General features: G+C 33.5%; 1 protein-coding gene across 1 annotated transcript in view; it reads right to left on the reverse strand.

Annotated features, from left to right (window-relative positions):
- NAALADL2 (N-acetylated alpha-linked acidic dipeptidase like 2) overlaps positions 1-27369 on the reverse strand; it is a 978063-nt gene that overhangs the window by 732923 nt on the left and 217771 nt on the right. The window contains exon 2 of the mRNA XM_023184822.1: positions 2212-2713. Coding sequence (XP_023040590.1) covers positions 2212-2713 — 502 coding nt within the window. The remainder of the gene's footprint in view (positions 1-2211; positions 2714-27369) is intronic.

Genomic DNA, 27369 nt, shown 5'->3' on the forward strand with positions numbered 1-27369 from the left:
AAAGATATTTGTAGAAAAATACAGTTGTTTTGAAGAAGAAAGTACGTTATCTCAATAAAGAAAAAAAAATATGGCTACTTGATGGACCCATAATTGTGAATCTGTGTCTAATCACAGAGCACTACCCGGGAGTGTAATTGCTAGTGGTTATGCTTTCATAGCTAGCTTTGACACATACGTTATTTTGTTGATTTTGTAGTCTAAGACTGGAATATAATCCTTACCATCTTGCAGCTTCCATTCTGAGAGAAATAATGAATATTTTAATGTAATTATTATATATTTTAAATTTTATAATCAGTTGCCTATTTGCAAAGTGGACATAAGTCAGCTTTTAAAGATGACTACAGTGCTGAAAAATGAATTAAAACAAGACAAGGAAAGCCAAAGTTATATAAGGAGGGAAAATAAATATGTAGCTTAGTTTGTAAACAAAATGCATGTCATAAAGTTCCTTATAAACCTACAAATACAAATTTGACTCTAAATTTACTAAGAGTCAAAGTAAAGAAGGAAGCAGACTAGGTTATGGTATTCATTGCATCAATAAATTAAAAACTAACCAGCTGCTCAGGAAAAACAAACAAACAAAAAACATACACATAATTGTCCTTAACATTAAAAAGAAATTAATGCTATGGATCCTTTTCCAGAAGACATTTTGTAATAGAACAGATGTCCTTAACGAAGTTAAAGTAAAAACAGTTTTATAGAGTCCTTCTATTTTCTTGGTTTGTTTTCTAATAAAATCCTGAGCCAGTTAGATTTATCTGCAACTTTCCCTTTTTCTGCTCCATCCTATATTGCAGGCAGTGGATCCCTTCAGAATGAGTTTCTCAAGTTGTAAGTCACCAGTCTCTTGCTGGTTTCAGCCAATAGGACAATTGCTAGGACACTTAGTGGCAGAAGGAAAAGAGAAGCTGGAGTATTTCCCTCTCTCTATCTTCAGTGGTGTCTCCAGCTGAGGTTATGTCCCTCATCTGCACTTGTGTGTACAGACATTCCAGTCCCATTGCTTTCTCCCTCTAGTCTAGGTTTAGTAATGGCTCCATTTTGTGAATCTCTGGGCTACCTGAGTATCCCCTGATTGGCTCATAAGTTCCTAATCACTGATGGAAGCATTTTTCTACCTTAAATGCCTTTTGCTTTAACTATTCAGGAAGTTTTCTGATGTCTTCACTGGGTCCTGATAAATGCAATCATTCATTATAAGATAACAGCGTATCTTTCAGCTCAATGTAAACACTTTTACATTGGGAAGTCTCAGGAAAAGTGTTATTATCCACATATTAAATATCCAGGGATGCTTATACAAAAGGGAATAGCAGACATAGAAGGATATAGGGAACACATCCCTGTCAGTCACTGAGGCCTAATCTTCAGGAAGAGGAGTAGAATCCACCAACACCAATACACTTGGTATTTCAGCACATGAATTAAGTGACACATCTTCAGTGGACATGCTTCCCTGAGAAAATTCCTGGAAATGCACACCTGCCAACATCTTAGCTGTAACAAATCAGGGTAACCCAGAAAGAATATCCCGGAGAAGTAGTACCTCACTACTCTATCTACCTACAAACAACATACATGAGTCACCTAGGACTATTCTTTTTCTGCAAATATAGAAGACATATGTGGAAGGTAATACCTCATCTTGCATATCCAGTTCTTCACTTCACTAAATATGTAAACTAGAAAACCTTTTACAACTCAACATGTATGCTAATAAAATAATAAACAGCTTTTCCAAGTTATCCGCTAGTTATATGACATCACTGAAGCTTTTGAAGACAGTTACTTCAGCCCATAAAGCAGGTTTATTTTATTCTGATGTCATTAAAGTCTTTAATCATATGGCTAACGTCCTAGTTTTTATTACCTGTATATCTGGCAATCTTTGCATCCCAATTTGGTCTAATGAGGCTCCGCAAGAGGGAGAAAATACAGTGGCTGGAGACCTCCAGTCTCCATAGTATTTATGATTCTTACTAGTAATTAATAAAACTGCATCACAAATTTATATTGCAATACCATAAAGCTGAAAATCTGTGTCCCCCTTTTGAAGTTTCTATTCTTGTTGTGGTGGTAAGTTATGCTTCTCAGCTTGCAAAACTGACTTTAACCACCCCAAAATCATTAGTTCAATACCCCCGTGAGACATTTTTCCCAAGAAATGCATTCAAACAACATCTGTTTCTTCTCACCTACCTGAAAGACTTCTTAATATCTTCTGCCTGGATTGTCTTGAGAATCTCTTGGTATAACTGAGGATCAACTGTTCCTGAAGATGGAGTATCTGAAGGGCAATTTGTATGTACATAATAACCTATCAAAATCCCAAAAATAAATAAAATGGTGGCTATGCAAAGTATTTTTAAGAGGTGACAAAAGTTGCAGCGATTGCTCTTTGGTGCAGATCGTGTATAATGGGTAATGTAGTCAGATTCTTCTTGAAGTCTCCGGAACCTTCCTTTGGGTGAAGTTGCGGGTTGAATGGAATCAAGATTGAGATCTATAGTCTCTGAATGCCCTAGGTTCTGACTCTCAGCACTGTCTAGCTGGAATTGGTCAAAACCAGACTCCTCTAGTTCCTTCTCCATGTCCCACTCTAAGTCAAGGGCAGTGGTTTGAAGGTCATCATTGTCTAAGTACTGTGAGTGTCCTGGAGCTCTTTGATCTGCATTGACCTTTTGATAGGCCATCTTTTTACCTGTGAAAATAAGAAAAATATATTTTAATAAAATAAACACACAATTAAAAAAACTAACAAGGTGAAAACAAAACAGTAAGCCATATTAGGCATCCATAAAATTTTAATGATTATAATACAGGGAATTAAATTATCCCTATAGAAACTCGTATTTTATTTAATTAATCTTATAATGTTCTGTTGATGTCACTATAGGAAAGGAAAACAAAAGAAAAACGAAAGTAGAAGGTATTTAGTGGAAAAGCTATGAGAAAACAAAATTACACACACACACACACACACACACACATAAACACACACACACCCCATTAATTTTTGAAGCTCAGGAGAATAACAACAGTCATGAATGCACAATTATATTGAAGGATGATGTAATGTAGAAGGCAAAATTAAACCTTCATGGTTACAAAATAACTTTTAAAAATTGAAGACAAAAGTAATAAAGCTGTGATTTGGTAAGTTAAAGGGAAAAAATAATAAAAGCCCTGGAATGATTACATTGCCAGAGCTAGTCTTAAAAACACAAATTCATTGTAAGAATAGGCAGAACAACTAAATGAAGTATGAATTCTACAAGAAGCAAAATCTGTTATGTTACAGATTCATAACTTACCAAAAAGATTACAAAACTTTAAGACTATGAGAGAGGACCGAGATGTCCCAAGAAATTAGTGACATGAATTGGCCTGGCTCAGTGAACTTTAAATAAAAGTCTGGGATGGCATCAATCCAAAGAGGAAAGCCTTTTGCCAGCCTAGGAGAGTTTGGTTTCATAACCTTGCTACAGGAGTGGCAGATGGAGGTTCTTCTCCCCTGCACAGCTTTGGATGACAGCTTGTTGTATCCTGCTGAGTGGTATTAGGAAAACTGGGCTAATTAACTGCAAGTGGTCTTAAGCCTGCATTCAGTAACCCACTGGTGTATTATGGCTGCAGATTAAGAGTATTTATACTTAAATATTCTGTGTATTAGATTTGTCACCCCAGCTGGATCTTAGATCCCTCACAATGTTTTATGATTTTTCTGTATGTCCTACTGTGGTGGGCAAAGAACACAGTTCAATTGCCTTAGGAATCGTGGTGGACAAGTAAATTCCTATGAAAAAGATAAAACAAGGATTTCACGAAGGGAGTGGCACTTATGCTCAGAATTATGGCCATACCTACCTCTAATCTTGGCTAGCTGAGGCCCATATAATTAAAATTTCCTAAATTTAAGGCAGTTCAAATATAACTAAATATTACATTTTATAAAATAAAAACTGTAATTCTCACTAGAATTTTCATATGCTACCCTAAAATCTAGGAATCATTCTTACCCAGTATTGATTCAATAAAGATAATTATCTGATGCATGCCAGGCAGAGATAAGTAATGAAGAGAAATAAATAGGACCATATTCCACAAATAGGGAACCATCAAATCAGAGAGACAATGCACAAACAAACAAAAAAGTAAGATAAAATATACAAAGTGTCAGTGAAACTCAGGGGTGATTGATTCTATCAGAAAATACAAGAAATAATTATTTTTAAAAAGTGACCTCTAAGTTGCTTTTGCAAGAGAGGAGGGTGTCAGAGGAGAATACCTAGAAAAGGGGAAAATTTACAAACACAAAGGGAGAAAAAGAATGCCCCACTTGAAAACTCTAGAGTGGTATGCTATGACTGAGCATAGTGCACAAGGGCCAAAGATACTGAGGAAAAAACTAGGAGAAGGTGACACTGGACAAAAAACTTAACTTTCCTACAACACAGGGTCTTCGCATATGAAATGGGTATAATATTAATATAAACTTTGTAGTGTTGTCATTAGGATTCATTCACATAGTGAACCCAAAGCATCTATTGAGTAGTGGATAGGCTATATGAGTTAGAAGGAACATTTCTAGTCTTAGAGGAGATAGAACTGTCAAGGATTGGTGGGGAGTTAATAATTATATAATTCTGCAAGACATTGTGGAGATGGAGAGGAGGATGTATAATATTCACACATACACACACACACTATAGTGTTTGTTTTTTTAACATTTAGTCTGTATGTAGAGATGAAAATATAAAAATCATCAAGTAATATACTAAATGTTCTCATGGGTCTATACTGATTTTCTTTTTCCCTCCTTCCCTCCATCCCTTCTTGTTTGATCTTGTTTCCAAAATGATTCAAGGAAGTGTAGCATTTGAATTCTGCCTTTGGTAAAATCAAGACAAGCAGAGAAAGGAACTAATGTTTGAAGTTAATAATAACTATTCAGATAGGTTAGGTGATGGCTGATTAACTTACAGAGGAAGAAACTGAATCTCACCGGGTTTAAAGAAAATGTCAAAATAAAATACCAGAGGATAGAAAAAAATCTGAAGAAAGTAGAATAAAGACTCTCTAAACACTTTAGAAACCAATTTATTTTAATGTGCTTTATAAACTGCAATTTTCTACCACTAGTCAATTTTTTTCCCTTTGGCCTAAACATCAGTAAATTGCTGTTACCTTGATATGATATCACATTTACTTCTTTAACTGTTCAGCTTATGCATTATAGATTAACTTACTCAGATATTTCTCCATGCAGTTCTCTAGATTTTTTTCTCCCATTTTAATGAATCAGTGTTTCTCTCTCTCTTCTCATTCTCTCTCTCAAGTTGAATCATAGAGCTTGGTTTATGCTCAAAAAAGACTTGGCACATGGGAGTTACTACAGAAATGTGAGATCTCTAATTCTGACCTCTAATACAAACATTCAAAGTCACCTCTCTATAAATCATTTAAAAGCCAACTGCAATGGTGAGGCAGAGTTTTCATCTCTAGCCTGACAATAGGCATTCCATTACATGTACATCAGCAATTTAACGCTCTTCAAACATCAGACAGAACCATCAATTAGAATGTAATGCAGATAGAGATATTAACTCCTCACCATGATGGATATCTGCCTGACACCCTTACTACCACTTTTGGATTCATTACACATTATTAAATTTTCACTAAATTCTACCTTCCAGCAGAGTCACATCTGGGATAAAGGTAGATGAAGTCACTTGATGTAACAAACTCCAAAGTATTTCAGGAAAATTACCATGGAAATGAGTATGCAATGACACACATGATAAAGCATTTTAATCACTAACTTGGTAAAATCAATTATATATGTCTTATATATTTTATATATCAAATATATGTATATATAATATATATCAATGTATTATATACATTTATAAAATTAGTAACTATTTCTATAAAATTATTTTGCCTTAAAAATAGTATAGACATGTTGCAAAAATAAACATAAATCTCTGCCCTGATAGTTTTGTTTGCTTCACTTAAAACATATATATATATATATATATAAAACTCAACAAAAAAGAAACTATCAAATAAATAAAACTTTAGTAACATATTCAGCTTGGAGACAGCATAAATTATTCTATGGTTCCCACTGAGAATGTAGCTGTCTTAAAAACACCTCTAGCCTCTGAGACAAAAACATATCACATTTCTTTTTATCAAAGCTTCACATTGTCTAGTAATATGAAAATTTTATATTTAAAGACAAATATTCAACAAAATCAGCATGTCTTAGACATAATCACAAAATAATGGCATTCAATTTTTTATTACTGATGCACATGACTTGGTTAGTTTGTATTGTCATGATACTTTAAGATTACCCCATGTGAGTGATTTTTAAAAAGTACATGTAGTAGATTTTTTAATCTGCATGAATAATTATCTAAAAGAGATATACTTTAGTACAGAGGAGGTTATAGAAACTTGTGACATTTCTATGAATGGAAATATCTGTAACACCCTTACATGTTATATTGCACCACATGGTCTGTTTTATAAAATGCAATTTTATGAAAAGTATAATATATTTTCCGTATTTTCAACAGATCTTATTCACTTAGGTGACATCTCTTTCCACCCAGGCCTACAACCAAAGACTAGTTTTTAAAATTCAACATACTAAGACATTATCTTTTACATACACGTATCCCTCTATTATAAAAATAAAGCAGATACAAGTTGAACTGAACGGTATTTTTCTGGACTGTGACTTAGATTCATAATAATGATTATCCATCTATATTCAAAATGTGATAGTTTAAAATAAACTGATTATTCTGAATGCTATTTCTTTCACAAATACTGGCTTAAACAATGTAAATTATATGAATTATATGAAAATAAAGGTAAGTATGAAAATAAAATGAAAATTTAATATGTAAAATATAATCTCTTGTTGCTGCAGAACTACTCTAACACAGTGTCTGGCAAATATTTTCGATAATAAATACAGATTAGACAAAAGTTTTTTCAAAAATGTTACATATTACTTATGCCACTTAGGAATATGATCACAGCAGTATTTCTTTCTTGTTCAGCAGTCATAATGAGAGAATTTATGACATGAATGCTCTGACCTTGTAAATCTCTAAATGAGTGGACTTCACAGTGAGACTATCTGGTTCAAATCCCAGCTTTGCTATGTAATTTAAGCCAGATAATATATTTGTGCTTAAATTTCACATTTGTCAAACAGAAATAATAACTGTCACATTTTTGTAGTTATTATAAGGAGTAAATGAGATAAATTGTTTAATGTGCTCAAAACATAGCCTAACACACTGTAAGTGATACGCTAATAATTATAGTGATTCACTCTTTTTTTCCATAAATTCTATAGAGCTAAGAACATAGAAATATTTGGAGCTTACAACTTTAAAATGCAGGGTAAATTAAATCAAACCATGACCTGAGACCTTAGGCTTTAATAACAAGGACCTGGAGATGTTGAGAAATAAAGAATTCTGTTTAATAGTTCCAGGAATTGGTGATGTGTAATCGTAATTCTTAGTTACAAATGTTGTTATAGAACACCATGTTTATCATAGAAGTTTAAGTTGATTCATTGACTATGATGTTACTGATAATATTTTAACTCCAACAGTATAACAGCCTGTACAGATCTTACTAGAATTAAGAACACATATAAAGTCTTTCCTACTTGTAAAAGTTATTTTACAAGTAAAATAGATAAATGACTCTAGCAGATTAGCTTTAAAAAATAAGGCAGGATCTCAATTTCCTATGATAATCCATGATTGAATCTTTATTGTACAATGAGAAAAAATATTCATATAGTGTTTCCTGAAGCTTTCAATGTCAAATCATTTACTGGTTTGAATGGATTGATTTGAGGCAAAGGCATTTCTTAGAAATATCAATGCATCATCAAAAGACATTCATTGTGCATCTTTGTGGAGCATTACTTTAGGTACTTTAACAGTGAACTACATAGTACCCATAGGAATTTTTAAATCTAAGTTTAAGAATATTCTTTATAGGCAAAAAACATTTGACATAAATTTTTCAGTATAAACCTACTTTATACAAATAGAGTCCATGTTTGTGGAATAAATTTTTGTTGTTGAAAGCTTTAATGGTGTCAACTTGAAAGCAAGGCAAAAGATAAAACTATAAAAATAGTAATTCAGAAGACTCTGTTTCCTGATTTAATTCTTCAGTATAATGAGATTTTTTTTTTTTCCATTTGTGGTTTTATTGAAATGGCCTTGGCAACTGCTATAGTGTATGTAAATGCATAAAGAACTCTTTATTTAATTGCAGTTTTGTATATCAACCACACAAAAGAAATGACAATAATTATTTGTTGCTCATGCTTCACTAATAGATACAATAGGATATATAAAGTAAAGGAAATTATTATTTGTGCTTTATTTTAGAAAAAATAAATCGGTCAAGGCCGGGCTTGGTGGCTTATGCCTGTAATCCCCAGAACTTTGGGAGGCCGAGGTGGGTGGATCATGAGGTCAGAAGATCGAGACCATCCTGGCTAACACAGTGAAACCCCATTTCTGTTTAAAAAAAATACAAAAAATTAACTGGGCGTGGTTGCGGGCAACTGTAGTCCCAGCTACTCTGGAGGCTGAGGCAGGAGAATGGCCTAAATCCGGGAAGCAGAGCTTGCAGTGAGCTGAGATTGCGCCACTGCACTCCAACCTGGGCGACAGAGCGAGACTCCGTCTCAAAAATAAATGAATGAATAAATAAATAAATAAATAAATAAATAAATAAATAAATATAAATATGTCAGTCAAAGCCTACTCTAAAATGAGTAGTACACTGAATTTAGACACAGTGGATATAATCAAGTTGGATAACATAAACTAAAACTTCACCCTGAAGCCTGAGTTACGTTGATCACTAAATGACATGTAAAAGGTATGCTTATAGAATGTCAAATTAATGAGCTATAAATTGCAAAATGCAGTCAAAACCATTTGAAAAAAAAAAATAGTTGGTGAAAACCAGTTGGTTCATGCAAATTTGTTTTAGACACTTGCATATGCATGAGCACCTGCTGGTTTCCTGAGTAGGCCAGACTTTGGAGCCCTGTGTGCAACTGTAATTTGTGTAACATACCCTAAATGGATGCTTAGGTAGGCTCACCTGAGTTCCTATATTTATGGTAAAGTTTTTATATATCGGAATTATATAATTCAATTCAGGATTTGACAAACAGAAGAGCTGATTAGTATGAACCAAAACAATAAATTTTATGGGTGTCCTGAACTGTTAGTGTGAACACTTAGTATTATTTAGGATATCTACCACATAACTTTAAGTATCACTAATATCACAAAACTCCTTTTCTCAGGGGAGTGTAAATAATTCCTGTTCTGCCATGGGCTCCTTCTTTCTTGGTCCTTTGTGATGTCCAATTCCACCTCCACCTAGATTCCAGAGTATCTTTTCCTGCTTGTTTCCAGAAATATTTACTTCTTACTTCTATCAAATTTACATACTTTCTACCTTGAGAGTGTATGAAGTGGCTTACATTAGAAACACACATACGTGAGATAAATATATCCACAAACCTACAAAATAAAAAAGAGTGGAGGAGAAAAAATGTTCATATTCTGGCTAAAAGAAAGCCACTGTAATTGAGTTTTAATGTAGTTCTGAGCTTCACTACAGGCATAGCAAAGAGGGTTGTCTACAGGGTCTTCTCGAGTTCCATCAGCATTTTCCTGATCTCAGTTGTTAACGCACGAGGCTGTCAGTCTTAGCTGAAGGGTTTGTTTTTAATCTTACTTTTTTCTGTTATCTTTTTCTGCAGTTTCAGATTTCTGTATTGAGAATATACTTTTCTGTATCTAGTCAGATAAATCTATGAATATCCTTTTATCTTTTGCACTTAGATTTTGATGTACAGAATAACAATATCCCCATGATATATCATCCAAAATAATATGTTAATACACAATTCACTGAACTCTTAAAATGAGTCAAGAATTACTATAAAGTTAGGTCTTTACCTCCATTATGTCATTTAATGAAACAATCCTATATGTTAAGTGCTATTATTATCCCCATTTTATAGATGAGGTTATCTGAGACTTAGCAATTATTTTCCCAAGTTCTCACAGCTAGTAAGTTGGCATGTTAAATTTCAAAACCTACTCTTTTAAACGTTACAACATCCAGGCTTTCTAAGAGTTCCTGGAGTTAGCATAATGTTAACAAATGCAGAGATCTTATTGGCTTATTAATCACTGGTTATGGCACCAAAGTGACAATAAGCACCAGGAGTCTCCATGAACCTTCAATCTTAATAGTCCTGGCTGGATCCCCAGATCCCTGGATCTGCTCTGACTATACTCAGGACCTAACAGATCTTTTTGTTTTCCCTCCACAGCACCCTGGCAGGCTGTTTCCTGGCACTAGGGTTTTGAATAAGAAAGAATTGCTTCCAAGCACAGAGCTCTGAGGAAAAGACCACAATCTCTACTTTATTGTCTCTTCTTAACAACACTTATAATTTTTTTTTTTTTTTTTTTTTCTCCTGCTGCCAAGGGACAAAGAGAAAAGCAACTCTGCTAAGAACTTGACAGTTACAGTTCACATTCAACCTGCTGCTGACCTGTTTTCCGACATTAAAACCCTTTGGCTCATCCTGTCCACTCCCTACTATGTGTAGTTTACACTGGAAAAAGAAGGCTTCAAGTGTGTCAAGAGTTAACACCTCAAGACAATCACCACTTGGCTCTTTGAGAGCTATCTGCCAGGATGAGCCTCATAGCTTGATAGATACACTGCAGTTGTTTATCTTTTCAGCCAGTGTGAATGATCTTAAATTGCTGCTTTTTGACTATGACTTTTGGATTTCCAAGAACAGACAGTTGAAGCTTGTATCTACACAAGGCTAATAAAGCACTCTATTTTTCAGATGTTTCAAAGGTACTTTATTGATTTAATTTTTAAATATCTTTACTTTCAAAAAGTAACAGGTTTCTACAAACTAGAAGTGCTTTATTTTAAAATTATATTCCTCTGTTTCCTACAATCATAACACACAAAGACTATTTAAGGCCCACAGTGGTAATTCAGTACACCTAGCATCTGTACTTTTTATTTTCTGAAATAGCTTTTCTCATACTTGTTCTTTTAGAAAGCAATGTTAATGTATCATGATATTGTGGTTAAGTGGTGGGAAATAAGGAGGCAGCTCGGAGAAACACATTAGTACAGTATGTCTATGTCCATTTAAAATTTTGTTAGTAACAAAATTATGTTGACTTCCCAAATCTATATTAGGTAAATTCTGAAAATCTATTCTTTAAGGATCCAAGAGTAAGATCCAAATCTAAAATTTTAGTATTCAGCTTACACACTGTTAGGCTACAATCTAAAGAAAATTAGAATTGGTAATTTAACCCAAAATACTACCATGATACGATTTAGTTCTAGGTTAACTGCATGATGTGTTCCTTATAAACTAAAAATCATGTATATTAATCTTATATCTAAAAAATAGTTTAAGTGAATTATTATATTTTCCTATGTAGCAGCAATACATTAATGGAAAGAAAACCAAGAATTGTGAAGTTCACTCATTACTAAGAAAATATAAAACTTAACTTGCAATTAATTGATGACAAAGTCAAGATTAAACTACTTTTCAATAATTATCTAAGCAGCATATGAAAAAGGAGAAACAAATTGTCCAAGATTTTGCTATTCTTTCTTACTTCTAACAAGTCACATCCATAAATATACCTATGTCTCAAGCTAAACAAGGATATGTTTTTACTTTAATATTTCACATTAATATTTTTTTCTAGGCCTCCCATTGATATAAAAAATAGAATTTTATCTGAAAAAAGTAACAAAATTATTCTTTTAATAATAAAAAATTCAACTTTTTTTCTATAAGTAAACTTTATATATGATAGTACTAATTATTGCTAGCATTTTTAATAAAAATAGATGTTTAGTTAAAAAGAAAGGATGAGTAATACTCTAGCAATATGGTATATCTGTATGACACCTGGACATTGAGAGGTTAATTTTTATTACAAATTTATAGACATGTCTACTAATAGTTTTGGGTAAATTCAAGCTACTAAACAATTTACTAAAGACCATATTAAGCAATTCTTATGTCATTTATATTTTATTTATGAACAGGAATATAAAAAATGAAAGACCTCCAACGGCACATAAAAGTAATGCTGGTACGAAACTAAATGTCAGGCAAAAGGCATGAAAATGTAAGAGCCACAAAAACATTAAATATAAAACATTTAACAGAACTTTTATATAACTGACACCATTGAAAAGTCATTTATTAAAATATTGTATGCAAAATTTTTAGAATTCACCTAATCTTTAATTTAAAATGTCAAATATGATTACTTTATCAACATGAATTTTAGCTTTTTTCCATTTCATTTTTTTGTTTCTGTAATACACCCTCTATTTTTAAATTTATATATGTTTTCCTCCCTTCAGCCTTTCTCATTATTTCATTTTTACCTTTCTATTCTTAATAATTTCACTGTTGATATCTAAGGCATCTATTTTAAAATAATAAAATAACTGACCATAAAAAGTTCATTTCATTTTTTCCTATATATTGAGAATGATATATTTTAAACTATAAAGAACCAGTGGATGTTTTCTTAGAAATGACTGTCAAAACAAAGACTATGTTTTCCTCTATCATTCCAAATACATCAGATCTTTATTTTTCAAAATGATAGTAAAGTTTGACTTATCCATAACCTGCTGTTTGGAGTCATAGTCTCTGACCCGCTGTATGAAAAACGAAACAAAAGACTCTTTTCCCTAATGCTTTCAAAAACACTCCCTTCAGCTATTGCAACTGGTGAGACTTCTGATTTCAAACATCCTTTATAATTATGACTTATTATCCCCAAATAAAATGTCTATATCTTTTGAGACAGAGTCTCACTCTGTCACCAGGCTGCAGTGCAGTGGCACAATCTCCGCTCATTGCAACTTCCGCCTCCCGGGTTCAGGTGATTCTCCTACCTCAGCCTCCCGAGTAGCTGGGACTACAGGCACGTGCCACCACGCCCAGTTAAATTTTTGTATTTTTAGTGGAGACAGAGTTTCACCATTTTGTCCAGGATGGTCTAGATCTCTTGACCTTGTGATCTGTTCAGCCTCCCAAAGGGCTGGGATTACAGGCGTGAGCCACCGCGCCTGGCGAAAATATCTGTATCTTAACGACATATCTTAGGAACCAAAATATATCCTTTGTCTTTTCTCTCTTTCCTTATTTTTATTTTCATGATCCTGTAAAGGCTTTAAAATTAAAATTACTCAGGTCTCTTTGTTTCCTGAGTAATTTATAACACTTGAGAGCCCCCACAATGGAAATATCTCGGTTTCTGCAGAAAAAAGGAGCATAATATTTAAGGATGAAGAAAACAAAAATTATGATAACAATAAAAATAGGAGCATGCATTGCAACACGAGTTATAAGCAGTAATGACCTTAACTAGTTTCACTATGGTAAAGAGTATAGTATTAACAGGAAACACAGCACACAATTATTTAGCACTATATGCCCTCTACTTATATTAAGTAATTTAACATCAGAACAATACCATGAAGTTACTATTAAGAGAGAGAGTTGAAGTAACTTGCCCTCAATCATGCAAGTTTTGAACACAAGGCAGCCTGGTTCCAGAATCTGTGTTCTTAACCACTCTTCTATGATTACAGAAAGGAATCCCATGAAGGTATATTAGGAATTGCACCAAAAATAAAATACACAGGAGAACATAACTCAAATTCCCCAAAATCAAGCCCTAACAAAATTGTGTAGTATGAACGTTTCCCATAGGCTCCATCAGTATGTAGCCCCCTTAGAGTCTTTTGGGGAAAAAGTAGGGAGAAGATAGGAACTCACACATTCACACAAACATGGAGTGTCCCTACTCTGTCCTTGCGTACTGCTAGTGGCTCCCCCAAACACATTTTGCATCCAACCACATGGCTACCAGCTGCCTATGTTTGTGATTTTTATTTTAATCACCTTTCATTTTTTTCACAATTGACTTTTTCATTTCGGTTCCACCTCCAAGAATTATATCTTATTCATATTTGTATTGTCTGTAGTTTCATAATAATCTTTGACAATAGAAATGTTTGACTAAATCCATAACTTTGAAAAAACTCCAAATAATTCAATAATTTCCTCCCATTTTTATGTATGCTCTTTTAAGAATAGATATATACCTTAAGAGAAATCATTTAATTTAAATGTGAAGGTTCTTAAGCAGATGGACAGTGAGACACATATTTGCTGAGGTGTCTTATGAACACTGTAATTAAGGCATGGATAACTTACAAAGAGGGAATTCTTATAGCCCTGAGTACCAAGAAATTAAACTACCTTGTTGGAAAGACCATATGGAGAGGCCCTGAGACCATGAGGAGAAGCAGAGCTAGACACCCAAACTAAAGTTCCAGGCATACGAATGAAGCTATCTCGGCGCTTTAGACCTGACTTGCCAGCAGGTGACTGCTACCAAGTGACAAGCAGTCAATGCCATGTGGAGCAAAAAAAATAGGCCAGCTGAGACCTGCCTGTATTCCTTATCAAATAATGAGACATAATTAAACGACTGCTGGTCAAAGCCACAAAATTTGGGGGGTAGTTTTTTTGACTCAGCAATAAAAGACCAGAACACCACTCAAGCTATTTTTATCAAAACACAAACCTGATCACATCACTTAGCTGCTTAAAATCCTATTCTCCACTAACATAAAATTGCACATTCCTTTCCAAAGCATATAAGACCTTCACGTCCTGGTCTACACTTCCATTCTGATCCTTCCCACTACTCCTTGCTTTCAAGCCTCTTCTAGGCATACACAGTACATGTTCTTCCTCAGCCTGATTTGCCCTCAGCTTCAGTTCTTAATTATAGTTAATTTGTTGAGTTATCTTTTATCTTTGAAGCTTAGTGCTGTTTCTTGAACCTGGTAGTTGCTCAATAAATAATAGTCTCCAAATAGGTATAGCATCTTAAAGAAAGTATAGAATTTAGGGTCAGATAATTGTCATTTTACCAGCAACATGTTTGGTGGTAGGTATTTTATCTCATTCAGGCTTCAGAATAGGATAGTAATACCTGATCTATATACTTTTGAAAATTAATTGATGAATAAAATTAAATGTTATAAAGGCACTTGATAAACTGTAAAACTCTATGTAACTATTATTGTTTTAATTACAAAATAATTATAAACCATCAGGAGTCAAGACAGCTAGGTTTGAAATCTGCATCCACAATTACTAGGTATGAACTCCAGAAAAAGTCACTGTTCTTCATATGTAAAACTAGATTTTTTTGGGGAAAACTAAATGAAGTCATTTTATAAATGTATGTTTCAAGTACTATTTATTAATATTTTATTATCACTGAAAGGTCACAACTGATTAATAAAAATTGGTTAACATTAATTAAATGAATCATTATTTCACATGTATGCACACACCTAGACATCCCAAATTCTGAACACTGCAGATATAGGGAGATAAATATGCACCATGAGTGCTTGAATTTCTCCAATCCCTGAAAAAGAAAACAAAGCCTGGAATGAGAGGATGAACTTCCAGGCTGTGTGTCAGATGTGAAGGTTGTTGCTGGGGGAACAGGGGACAGAAGATGAGAAGGAAGAAAGAAGGAAGTGGCTTCTGGAGGATGGTTCCTGGAAAATCCATCCTAGAGTTTACCAACGTCCAGTTCCTTAAACACATTATAAAGTTGTTATTTACATATGCCTTTCAGAACTGGTGTTTGTTATGTGGACAGCGCAGAGTTAAAAACTAAACCAGGTCCTATATCTTACATCTCGAGGGGGATAATGTGAAGAGATCTATGGGAAAAGATTAATCCAACTCCCCTCCTGTACATAATACATTTTGAAAGGAATTTATCCAGAAAAATCCATTTAGCTATGCCCAAAACAATCAAGACTGACTGTAGAGATTGAAGAGCCTCAGTCCATCTGCTGATAATATTTATTGCTTTTTGGCACCTTCTACATATTTACCAAGCCTATGTAAAAGAAAGCTATGCCTATTTCTAGGACAAAAACAGATGGTGTTCCAGCAGGTAATAATTTAATTAAATAGCTCTTAAAGCATGAACAAATTGTTCAAAAAAAGAAAATATTTTATATTTATTCTTTAAAAATAGGGAGGGAAAGAAAAAAGTAAATCACGTTTGACTTTTGTTAATGCAATAAAGTTAGGTTTCACTGAATCTCCTCTTCTTAAAAAATAAAGTGCTTCTCCCTGTCTGCCCTCCTCCTATATTGGAATCAAAATTGCCATAAATAAAACTGATATTGTTCATCCAGCATACTTTATCACCTCTAAGAATTAATTTCAAGTTAAACGTATTTTGATAAAGTTGAATTCATATATTCTTAGAAAAGAATCCATTTTATGATATCCAAATTAGCTGCATAATGCACTTTATGAATAAAACAGGATGGAAATAATAAACTACATATTTATCATAAACTTCAGACTCTAATAACCAAAACCAGTCTTCCATTCCAGTTAAATCCACAAGGCCCTTTTAAAGCCCCTGTTATACATGGATTAAAGATGTCATTATTAGTAGAAAACTATAACAGTTTTGCATTGTAACTTAGTAAAGATTGTGCACTGGGTGTAAGACAGAAATGGGTATGAATCCTCAAATTGCCACTGATTGTGTGATCTTAGGCCAGAAACTGATGCCTTGAAGATTCCGTCACTTATTGTGTTTTCATAAACACACACACACAGACACACACACACACACACACACACACACACACACACACAGAGGGAGAGAGAGGGAGAGAGAACAACAGTGGTTATAGGGCACTGTGAGACTTCAGTGGAAAAATTTCAATCACTTAGCACAGCTCTTAAGACAGAGTATGTGTTCCACAAATGGCTCCAAATCATTATTGCCTTTAAGATTATTAAGCAATAACAATATGGGTACAATATAAGAGCCATGAAAATATAAACCAAAAATGTACAATAAATGGTTCCAAGTAAATTACAATCTATCAGTAAAGAAAAACTAACTTATATAAACACTTAAAAATCCAATTCGGAAGTAAATTGTGGGGTCTATCGTTAAGAAATCAGAAATGGTTAGGTTAAAGAGGGCTTCAACAAGAACCGAAGCTGTGCTTTTTTAAAATGGATAAGCTCTAAATAAAGAGATAATAAAGATGAGCTGGTGGGAATATGCATCGGTATGTAGGAGTCAGTGAGGGGATCTCCCTTAATGTAGAAAAAGGTACATATTAGAAGTCAGTAGGAAAGAAATTTAGATTGGTGGGATAAGAAGGGAGTCTTCATATGTCATTCCAGATTCTTCCAGGATAAAGACACCATGAGAGTTGAGTTTCACAAAATAATATAGATCAAGGAGAAGCTGGTATTAAAGACATTATTACAGTGAGGCCGGATAACTGGATTACTCCAGAAAGATATACAGATAGATACCAGTGAACATCGAAATCATTTACACTAAACACTGATGAATTAGTTAGTACTCAAAGTGGATACACTTGACTTAATCATTTTATGATCATTTATAATTATATTGTGTTATATTTATCATGTTATATTTGATAACATAATTATACTTATATAAATTTTGTCTTGTTTTGCTTCAGATAATGATGACAGCAATACATTTTCTACATTCATATCCTCAATCATATGTTTCCGAATGTTTACTGGAAAAGTGGTTTGAAAGAAAGGTGACTGGTTATTCGTCTTGCTCTGATAGCTGTGGAAACCGTTTGCTGATGGCCAGTGTCTCATTTACAACCTATAGCAGTGGGCCCTTGGGGAAGAGCTGAGGGATAAAGGGATATGAAATATGCTCCAGGCTCTTCTGTTGCCCTTACATACCTAATATCCGGTCCTGAATGATTCAACACTACTGACAGTAACTCCAAAGACATCTTTCTAAAGGCAAAATTCAATCTTATATTTTTCTCTTTAAAATTACACAACATAGGTAAGTGGTTTTATGAATCTAAATTGTTTTAAATTCTAATGACAGGAGTTAGCAGATTTATTGCATAGAAGATATTTACTAGGCACTGGGCCAAATTAGGTCTTGGTTAAAAAACACTAAATATAGGATGTCCAAGGTATTGAATCCCATCTTGATTTGTTCTTTCCACCCAGATAAGTAATGATACAAATGTTTCAGTGTGCAAAATGTTTAGGACAACTAATATTCTCATTTCCTGTAACCAATCATGTGTAAGATTTCAATGCTTTGTATATAAAACTCGTACTACCAAGCAGCTGCAATTCTGCTTGGATAGGCTTATATTATGATATATGAGCAAATCTTGCTAACTCTGGGAGAGTAGATACTTTATAAAGACACATATTTTAGTTGTCTGGTTGACACAGTAGACTCTCACCAACTTGGAAAAATTGGTTTAGAATTAAGGTAAAGTTGGAAACCTGAAAATTATTTTGATTGCATAATTTGCAGTTTAAGAATTTCAGAATTGAAAGCAGAAATAAGTTATGTTGACTATGATATTCACAGAAATAATCTCTTAATAGTTATTCTAAAAATAGTCTATATTTCTGGAATACATGAAATACCACCCTTAGAATATGGCAATTCCTATATTTGCTAGGAATCAAAAATGAAAGACAGAAAGCTAAATTGAGGGCATATCAAGGGCATCCTGAATGATTTAGATGACTAATAGTTTGAGTGTGTGTTTACATGCATGTGTGCATGTGCAGTTAGCTCTCTCTTATGGTCTTTGCTCCTTCAGGGATCCTTCCTATTGAGTTTAAAAAAAAAAAGCTTGCATATTCATTTTACCTTGAACCAGAAGATATGCACATAAAGAGTGACTTTCCCTAGTCTATATCTTATTCCAAAAATCAAAAAGCATTCTTTGATATGGAGTTGTTTATGTCAATATCTCAAATCTCTTGCTTTAGACCCAGACAGTTAGTAATTTGGATGCCTCTATCCAAAAACATGTTAGAAAACTTTTTCAAAATATGTACTTAAGATCTAGCATACTTATTCAACATTTCTGTCTCTTAAAACTTCTTTACAGAAAGCACAAGCAACAACAACAAGAAAAGATGAATAAACTGGATTTCAACAAAAACACATTCGTGCTTCAGAGAACATAATCAAGAAAGTGAAAAGGCAACCCACTAATGCAAGAACACAGTTTCAAAACATATATCTAATAAAATATTTGAGTTCAAATTATCTAAAGAACCCTTGCAACTTGATAATACAAAGGCAACCCAATTTAAAAAATGACAAATGATCTGAAAATAAATTTCTCAAAAGAAGATATACAAATGGCTAATAAGCACACGAAAAGACACTAAATAGCACTAATCATTAGGAAAACACAAGTACAAACCACAATAAAAGATCAATTCACACTCACTAAGGTAGTGATAAGCAAAAAGATAGATGATAAGTGTTGGAAAGGATATTAGAGAAATTAGAACCCCATACATTGCTGTTGGAAATGTATAGTGGTGCAGCTGCTTTGGAAAATAGTCTGAGGTTTCCTCAAAAGGTTAAACATTATGTTACTATGTGATCCAATATTCTACTTCTAGGTATACACCCAAGAGAAATGAAAATATAACACAAACACTTGTACACAAATGTTTTAGAGCAACATTATTCATAGTAGCCAAACAGTTGAAACAACTGAAATATCCATAAACTGATGGAAGGATAAGTAAAATGTGATATATCCATATAAGGGGATATTATTCAGCAATAAAAATGAATTAAGTACTGATACATAGTAAAAAATGGATGAATATCAAAAACATCTTCCTAAGTGAAAGAAGTCAGTCAAAAAGACCATGTATTGGATACTTCTCTTTACATTTAAGTCCAGAATAGACAGATATATAAAGACAGAAAGATTACTGGTTGCATGGGGCTGGGGCAGGAAAACTGGAGAAAATGGGGAGTGACGGTGTAACTGCTAATGAATGGGAACTTTATTTTTGGTGTGATGAAATGTTCTATAACTGATTGGATCATGGTGATGGTTTTATAACTGAATAAATTAAAAATCATCAAATTGTACACTTCATATGAGTAAATTTTATGGTTTGCAATTTATATCTAAATAATTTAAAAATTATTACATACTCTTACTATTGCTGAGCTGCATTTTGCTACACCTTTCTTTCCTAAATGTAAGATAAAGCTTCTTCATTTGGCTGGGTGCAGTGGCTCAAGCCTGTAATTACAGCAATATTTGGAAGGCCAATGAGGGTGGATCACTTGAGGTGAGGAGTTTGAAAACAGCCTAGGCAACATGGCAAAACCTCGTCTGTAATAAAAATACAAAAATTAACCAAGCATGATGGTGCACGCCTGTAATTCCACCTACTCAGGAGGCTGAGGCAGGAGAATTGCTTGAACCTGGGAGGCAGAGGTTGCAGTGATCAGAGATTGTGCCACTGCACACCAGCCTGGGTGACGGACTGAGACTGTCTCAAAAATAAATAAATAAATAAAAATAAATAAATAAATAAATAAATAAATAAATAAATAAACTCCTTCATTTAATCATTATTCTCATTAAGAGTGTAGGTAGTCCGTATAGGCTAAAGCAAAAACGGTGTACAAAGGTAAAACTGTGTATTCCAGTCTCACACAAGGAAACTTTGAGGTAGGGAAACGTTTTGCTTTCACTTTCTGTAGTGCATTGGTAAGTATTCCTCCCTTCCTTTTCTGTACACATGCATTTCCTAATAGAAGAACCATACACACCCATAATGAATATATTTTTTAAAAAGTAAAACATTATATATAGAATATCAGAATCACAAGCAACTTTAAAAAAAAAATTATTTATTTATTTATTTATTTATTTATTTATTTATTTATTTGAGACGGAGTCTCGCTTTGTCGCCCAGGCTGGAGTACAGTGGCACGATCTTGGCTCACTGCAAGCTCCGCCTCCTGGGTTCACACCATTCTCGTGCCTTAGCCTCCGAGTAGCTGGGAATACAGGCGCCCGCCACCGCGCTCGGCTAATTTTTTGTATTTTTAGTAGAGACGGGGTTTCACTGTGTTAGCCAGGATGGTCTCGATCTCCTGACCTCGTGATCCGCCTGCCTCGGCCTCCCAAAGTGCTGAGATTACAGGTGTGAGCCACCGCGCCCGGTCACAACTTTTTTAAAAAAGTGTAGTTGCCTCTATTAGTAAATAGTCACATGCCACTTACAGTATATTTATAATATTACTATATAAATAGCATTGTCCTTATGCTTCTGTTTAATAATGCTAATGGAATGGTAAATATATAAAAAAGCTCAAATTCATTACATTTTAAATATTTTAAATGCCTTTTTGACAGCTTTATGAATAAGAATCAAAGTTAGAAATATTTCTGTGATTTTTTTCTGATTTCCCATACATATTTTCAAACACAAGACTTTAAGTTTAAATGGTGGGCTAGCATACACGGAAAAAATGCTGGGTGCTCCAGATGTTTTGTTTAACTTCACTGTGTATGTTATTGTTGTTTTCTTTTCCTTTCACAGACTAGAACGTCAAACAAAGTCACGCTAAAGGTCACTTTGATTTAGAAACAGCCAAATCTCCAGGCTCTCTCCAATCGTTTTACACATTTAAAGTTTGAAATATTAAATAAGCTGAAATAAATGCTCATGTTTTAAATTTCCTAAAACACTTCGAGTACTTCAGACTAGGCTTGTCATTTGAAAAAATACTGAAGAGCAGATCTGAATAAAATTCATTTAACTTCATAGTACATCTGTCATTTGAAAACATTTTTTTTTCCTTCTGAACACAGCTTAATGAATCTTTAATTTACCTTTCATTCAGTATCCACGAGGGTCGTTAAAAGACAAAGTCTAAGTCACTGCACTTAATTATGGTCATCATATGTTATTATGTATTATTACAGAATACCATATGCCAATTATCATGGGACTTTATTAAAGATACTGAAAAACTACAAAACTGCACAAACATATCACTTGTACTATAGAACTACATTTGAACAATATCTTTGCACATAAACAGTACCTTTAAAGTATTTGCATTTGAGTGTATATGCTTTATAGATTTCAAAACTAAGTATTTTAGTTAGCATAATTGTGTCAATTGTTTCCTAATTATATCTAGATATTGGACTACATTCCAACATATAACCAGAAACTCTAAAATAAACAGGATTATCATTATATTTAGATATCAAAACACATTGAAATCTAACAATGTTTTATACATTTGACTTCTAGAAAGTTGAGGTAAGTAACAAGTCAAGATATGTCCATATTTATTCATGAAATATTAGCAGAGGTTATCATTTTCCTAGTCCCACTGTTGATAGTCAACCAACTTCTCCTTTTGTTTTGTTCCTTCTGTGTTTTTCTTAGTTCTTTATGTTGTGTTCAGCCAGAAATAGTCTATATTACACATTGCTATCAGAGTTTTCTTTTAAAATTGAGCATATTTGGTTTTGTCTCTGCCCCTTTTAAGAACTGCCTTTAGATACCCATTCTTCTCTAGAATAAAGAAAAAAGAAATAGCATGAAATACAGGGTTTGGCAGAAGCAAGACCCGACATATCTTTCACATCTCATCTAATCTTTTGTTATGACATTTTTCATTTTATTGAGACAGAGTCCTTGTCACCTGTCACCTGGGATGGAGTGCAGTGGTGCAATCTCAGCTCATTGCAACTTCCAACTCTAAGGCTCAATCTATTCTTGTGCCTCAGCTTCCCAAGTAGCTGAGATTACAGGCATGCAGCATCACACCTGGTTAATTTTTGTATCTTTAGTAGAGACGGAATTTCGCCATGTTGCCCAGGCTGGTCTTGAACTCCTGGCCTCAAGTGATCTCCCTACCTTGGCCGGCCTCCCAAAGTACTGCAATTAGAGGTGTGAACCACTCACTATGCCTGGCCTGTTATGACATATTTTATACACACTAGTTAGCACCTGTGTACTTACTACCCAGCTAATCAATTTACCTTATCTATTTTTAGACTTTTTTTAAAATTTTAATATCTGTGCATTCATAGTGAGTTTTTAACAGTTATCACAATTCAGGTGTCAGTTGTGACACAATTTTACTTGTTTGTGCATGTGTTAACTTGGTTGTTATTCTGGGACTGACTAGACAACTTTCGTCCCTCGGGTTTCAAGTTATTGAACCATTTAAGGATCATTTTAGGAAGAATGAGGAGTCCTATTTGTTGCTGAAAACGTTCCATTGATATCTTTTGGTAAGTTCAGGAAATGGTTAGCATCAAAACTTGCAGAATGGGCATCAATGGCTTGGAAGAAAGTCCCAGAGACTAAAATGGAGCATTGTTTTAATGAACATTGCATCACTCTTTCATTAATAGCACAGAGGGTGACATTACATGGAGAAATGCAGGCGTTAATAACTCTGAGTCAAAAAGATTTGAATGAGTCAGCCTCTGAATGAAAAATGTTTTAGAAAGAGCTTAATTTACTTTGTATTTTCCTTTTTGTATATAAACAAGAGTGATATATAACAATAAAGCAGACTAAAAGAGATCCTGTAATAAGCATACAATAAAAATTCTAAGTTTCTCTCTCTTAGAGACAAAATAATAGCATACCTGGTGTCTTAGGTTCAGTGACAGTTTGACAGCTTCACCACTTACATTTTGGACAAGTTGCTTAGCCGCTCTGAAATTCAATGTTCTCATCTGAAAAATGGTGGTAATAATAAAACCAAGCTCATAGGGTTATTGCTAAGATTACAGGATGTAGAACAGGGCTTGGCATATATTAGTGTTCAATGATGTTAACTGTCCCTGTCTCATCTATTGTTTTATATGCTTACATATCTCTCTAATACCTACTTTAATTTTTCATAAATATTTTTGTCTTCTTCTACTTTTCTACTCTCCTCCTCCTCCTCCTTCTCTGCTCTTCCTCTTCTTACTCGTCCTTTTTCTCTTATTATGAAGAATACTTAATTAACATAATAGTAGAAAGAATAATATATAAACAATTCACCCCTGGTACTCATTCCTAGCACCACTGATCATCAATCTAGTCCCATGCACATTCCCATCCACTCTCCCCTCAGACGGGGGGAAAAAAAAAAACCCTCAGACATATCATTTTATGTATAGTTATTTCAGTATGTAATTTTAAAAGATAAAGACTATTTTTTAATATACCTATAATGTTATTATCCACCTAAAATAATTAACAGTAACTCTCTAATATAGTCAAATATCTAGGGAAGGTTCAAACCACAATCTTTTTGAATAAATAATACTTGATGTACTCCAGTTGCAAAGACTGGAAAGTTAATGTATTTATTTCAAAAAATTCAATAACAATAATTTACATTATTGAATGAAAGGAGGAAATACAAAACAGTAGTACCCAGAATGCTATCTTTTCTTAACTCTAATGTCTTATATTTACCAGCTATTAAAAATTTGGCTTTGAGAATATTTTTGATAAATAAAGTAAATCTGAACTAAAATACCTTACATATCACCAAATATATCCTCACATGTTAATAGCTTTTGATTACCATTATGTTAGACTGCTATATCTGAGATATGTGAGTCAAAAGTTAAACACAGGTTAATAATTATTCTAAAAAATCTAATCATATCTGCTTCATTTTGCCCTTCGATGCATTTTCTGGAAACATAATTTTTGGTACATTCATTCATTAATTTAACAGCTACTGAGAACCTACTATGTGCTGCCAGTCACTTGTAGACATGGGGAGTAGAGCAGTGAAAAAAAGCTAAAATCCCCACCCTTATGGAACTCACTTCTAGTAGAATGAGAGAAACAAAAAACAAACAAACAGGAAAATTTAATATGTACAGTGTGTGAGATGGTGCATGGAAAGAAAAACCCTGGATAGGAAGTGGGGTGCAAATGGTAGGGGAGGGGGCTTGCAGTTTTAAATAAATGGTGAAAGAAGTCCTAACTGAGGTTTTCTTTTTATGACTGTCATTCCATTCGAATTACTGTCTTTTATAAGGAATATATCAAACTAATAATAAAATAATGAGTATTCAGCACCACAATAACCATTAGTTTCTATTCCATTCCTCTGTTGAGTAACACTGAACATAAACACCAAAATTTAGCTGTAGGTCACACATGTTGCAAAGGATTTAGCTGACATAAAACTGTAGAACTGACTTGAAATACATTCTTCACAATACTTCAGAAAAAATGAAAATATAATTCATGCCAGTAACAAGGTTAAAAAAATAACACTCGAACATTTTCACTTCAATTCAGACAAGTAATTGTATTAGTACAATGAGCCTAGGAACAAACTTCCTGTCTGATGTTCCAGGTAACCGTGGTAACCTCTCTTTGGAGCTATTGAATTACACTGTCTACATGACTACTTTCTACATAACTTAGGATGATGATTTAGAAGAGAAATATAGAGCTGCTCTGTATTCCCACAACTGATCTCAAAGTTGTAAGATCACCACTTTTGCAATCATTTCTTTGTTACAGGACCAAATAAAATTTTTTTGAGGCAACTCTAATAACAAACAATATAAACTTTGATCCTGTTTAACCCTTTCAGATATAAAACAAACAAATCTGATATTAGCATTGGAAAAAGAATCACTATCAAATAATGTCTCATTAATAACTGAGGACAGAAGGCAATTGTGGTATTCAATTTATACATTTGACCTAAAAATTCCTTTATGATATTTTAAAACATCACTGACTGCCAAAAAATTTGTGGCAAGGCTGGCACTCTCTAAACACTGAGTATGAATGGGCACAACACTTTAGGAACACACACCAAAGTTCTTAAAATGTCTATATTTATAGTTCATTTCTATAATCTAGCCTAGGAAATTAAAAGAAAATAGAACAAAATTGCATGCATACAAATTTTCATTGCAATTATTCATAAAAAAGCAGAGTGACTTTTTTTGCCTCTTAAAATATTTATTAACTTTTCCAGTTTTCAGTAATTAACCTAGGATATAGTTATAATCAGTAGAAACAAAAGTAATTGGAGACCTCTTAACAATAGGTGTAACAATGAGAAGTCTAGTAGCAATGTCTGATCAAGATGGATAAGCCACAATCCATTTTAAATTGCAAAGGTAACTCATATAACGATATAGAAAAAAGAGAAGGAATAAAATTCTTGCCAAACATATTTAAAGTATGACTCTTTTCATTTTAGACTTGCTTAGATAATTTCACATGTCCTCAAATGTTCATATTCAAATACTTGATGTCTAATTTAAAAAAAGATGATAACTGTAAAATGTTGTTGTTATACAACTAACATTTATTGAGAATTTACATCACGACTTTAAATCTAAATAAAACCTTTTGAAAGTGGTTATTTAATGAAACCCATTTTCAGATAAAGAAACTAAGATTTTGAAAGGTTATGTCACTTGCCTATGGCAGGATAAATATGCGAATTCCGGATACATGACTCCCCAATTCCTAATCACAACACCAGCCTGTCCTTTTTTGTGTAAAGATTGTAGAACCCTTTCCACAGTCCTGAATGGCAGCTAACGTAAAGACTCCATGACAAACTCTAGAGCTTATTTTGATATTCTGGGTTTTACACTGTGACCATATTTTCTGAACTACAAATTGTATACATATTCTGACAAGTTCAAATATGCTTATAGGGAAAAAAGAATATGTGAATTGGAAACAATCCTAGAAAAGACAGAATATATGACTGCCACACCATATAGTTGAAAACATAGCAGTTGATATGAAAAAATACCAGAAAGTTAATACTGAAACTCTGGTGAGGACCAGACTTAAGAAGTCACTAGAGAATTAAATAACTAGTTATTTCATCTCTTTTCATGTGTTTCATTGCTCAAATATGCCTATGATTTTTCTTTATCATCCTTTTGTTTCTGCTTCTCCCATTTTTCTTTCAAATGTTTTACAATATCATTTCCTTCAAACAAATACCCTAACGTGTTTTGCTACAAGGCATTGGTGGCTGGGTCCATTGGACCTGATAACATTCCGCAGTCAACTGATACAACCAATTAATTAGGAAAGGTACACAATCTCACACACCAAACCTTTCAAGCATGTTCAGCATGAGATAACATGTTTAAATATAACATTTTATAAAGGAGTGTTACAAATGTGTTACTCTCTCCCAGAGGTATGTAAGGGTAATACCTGTAAATATATAAATATATGAACACAACTGCACACAACTGACATAACAAAAAGAGAAAAGAATG

This window comes from Piliocolobus tephrosceles, chromosome 2, assembly GCF_002776525.5.
Source record: "Piliocolobus tephrosceles isolate RC106 chromosome 2, ASM277652v3, whole genome shotgun sequence".
NCBI lineage: Eukaryota > Metazoa > Chordata > Mammalia > Primates > Cercopithecidae > Piliocolobus > Piliocolobus tephrosceles.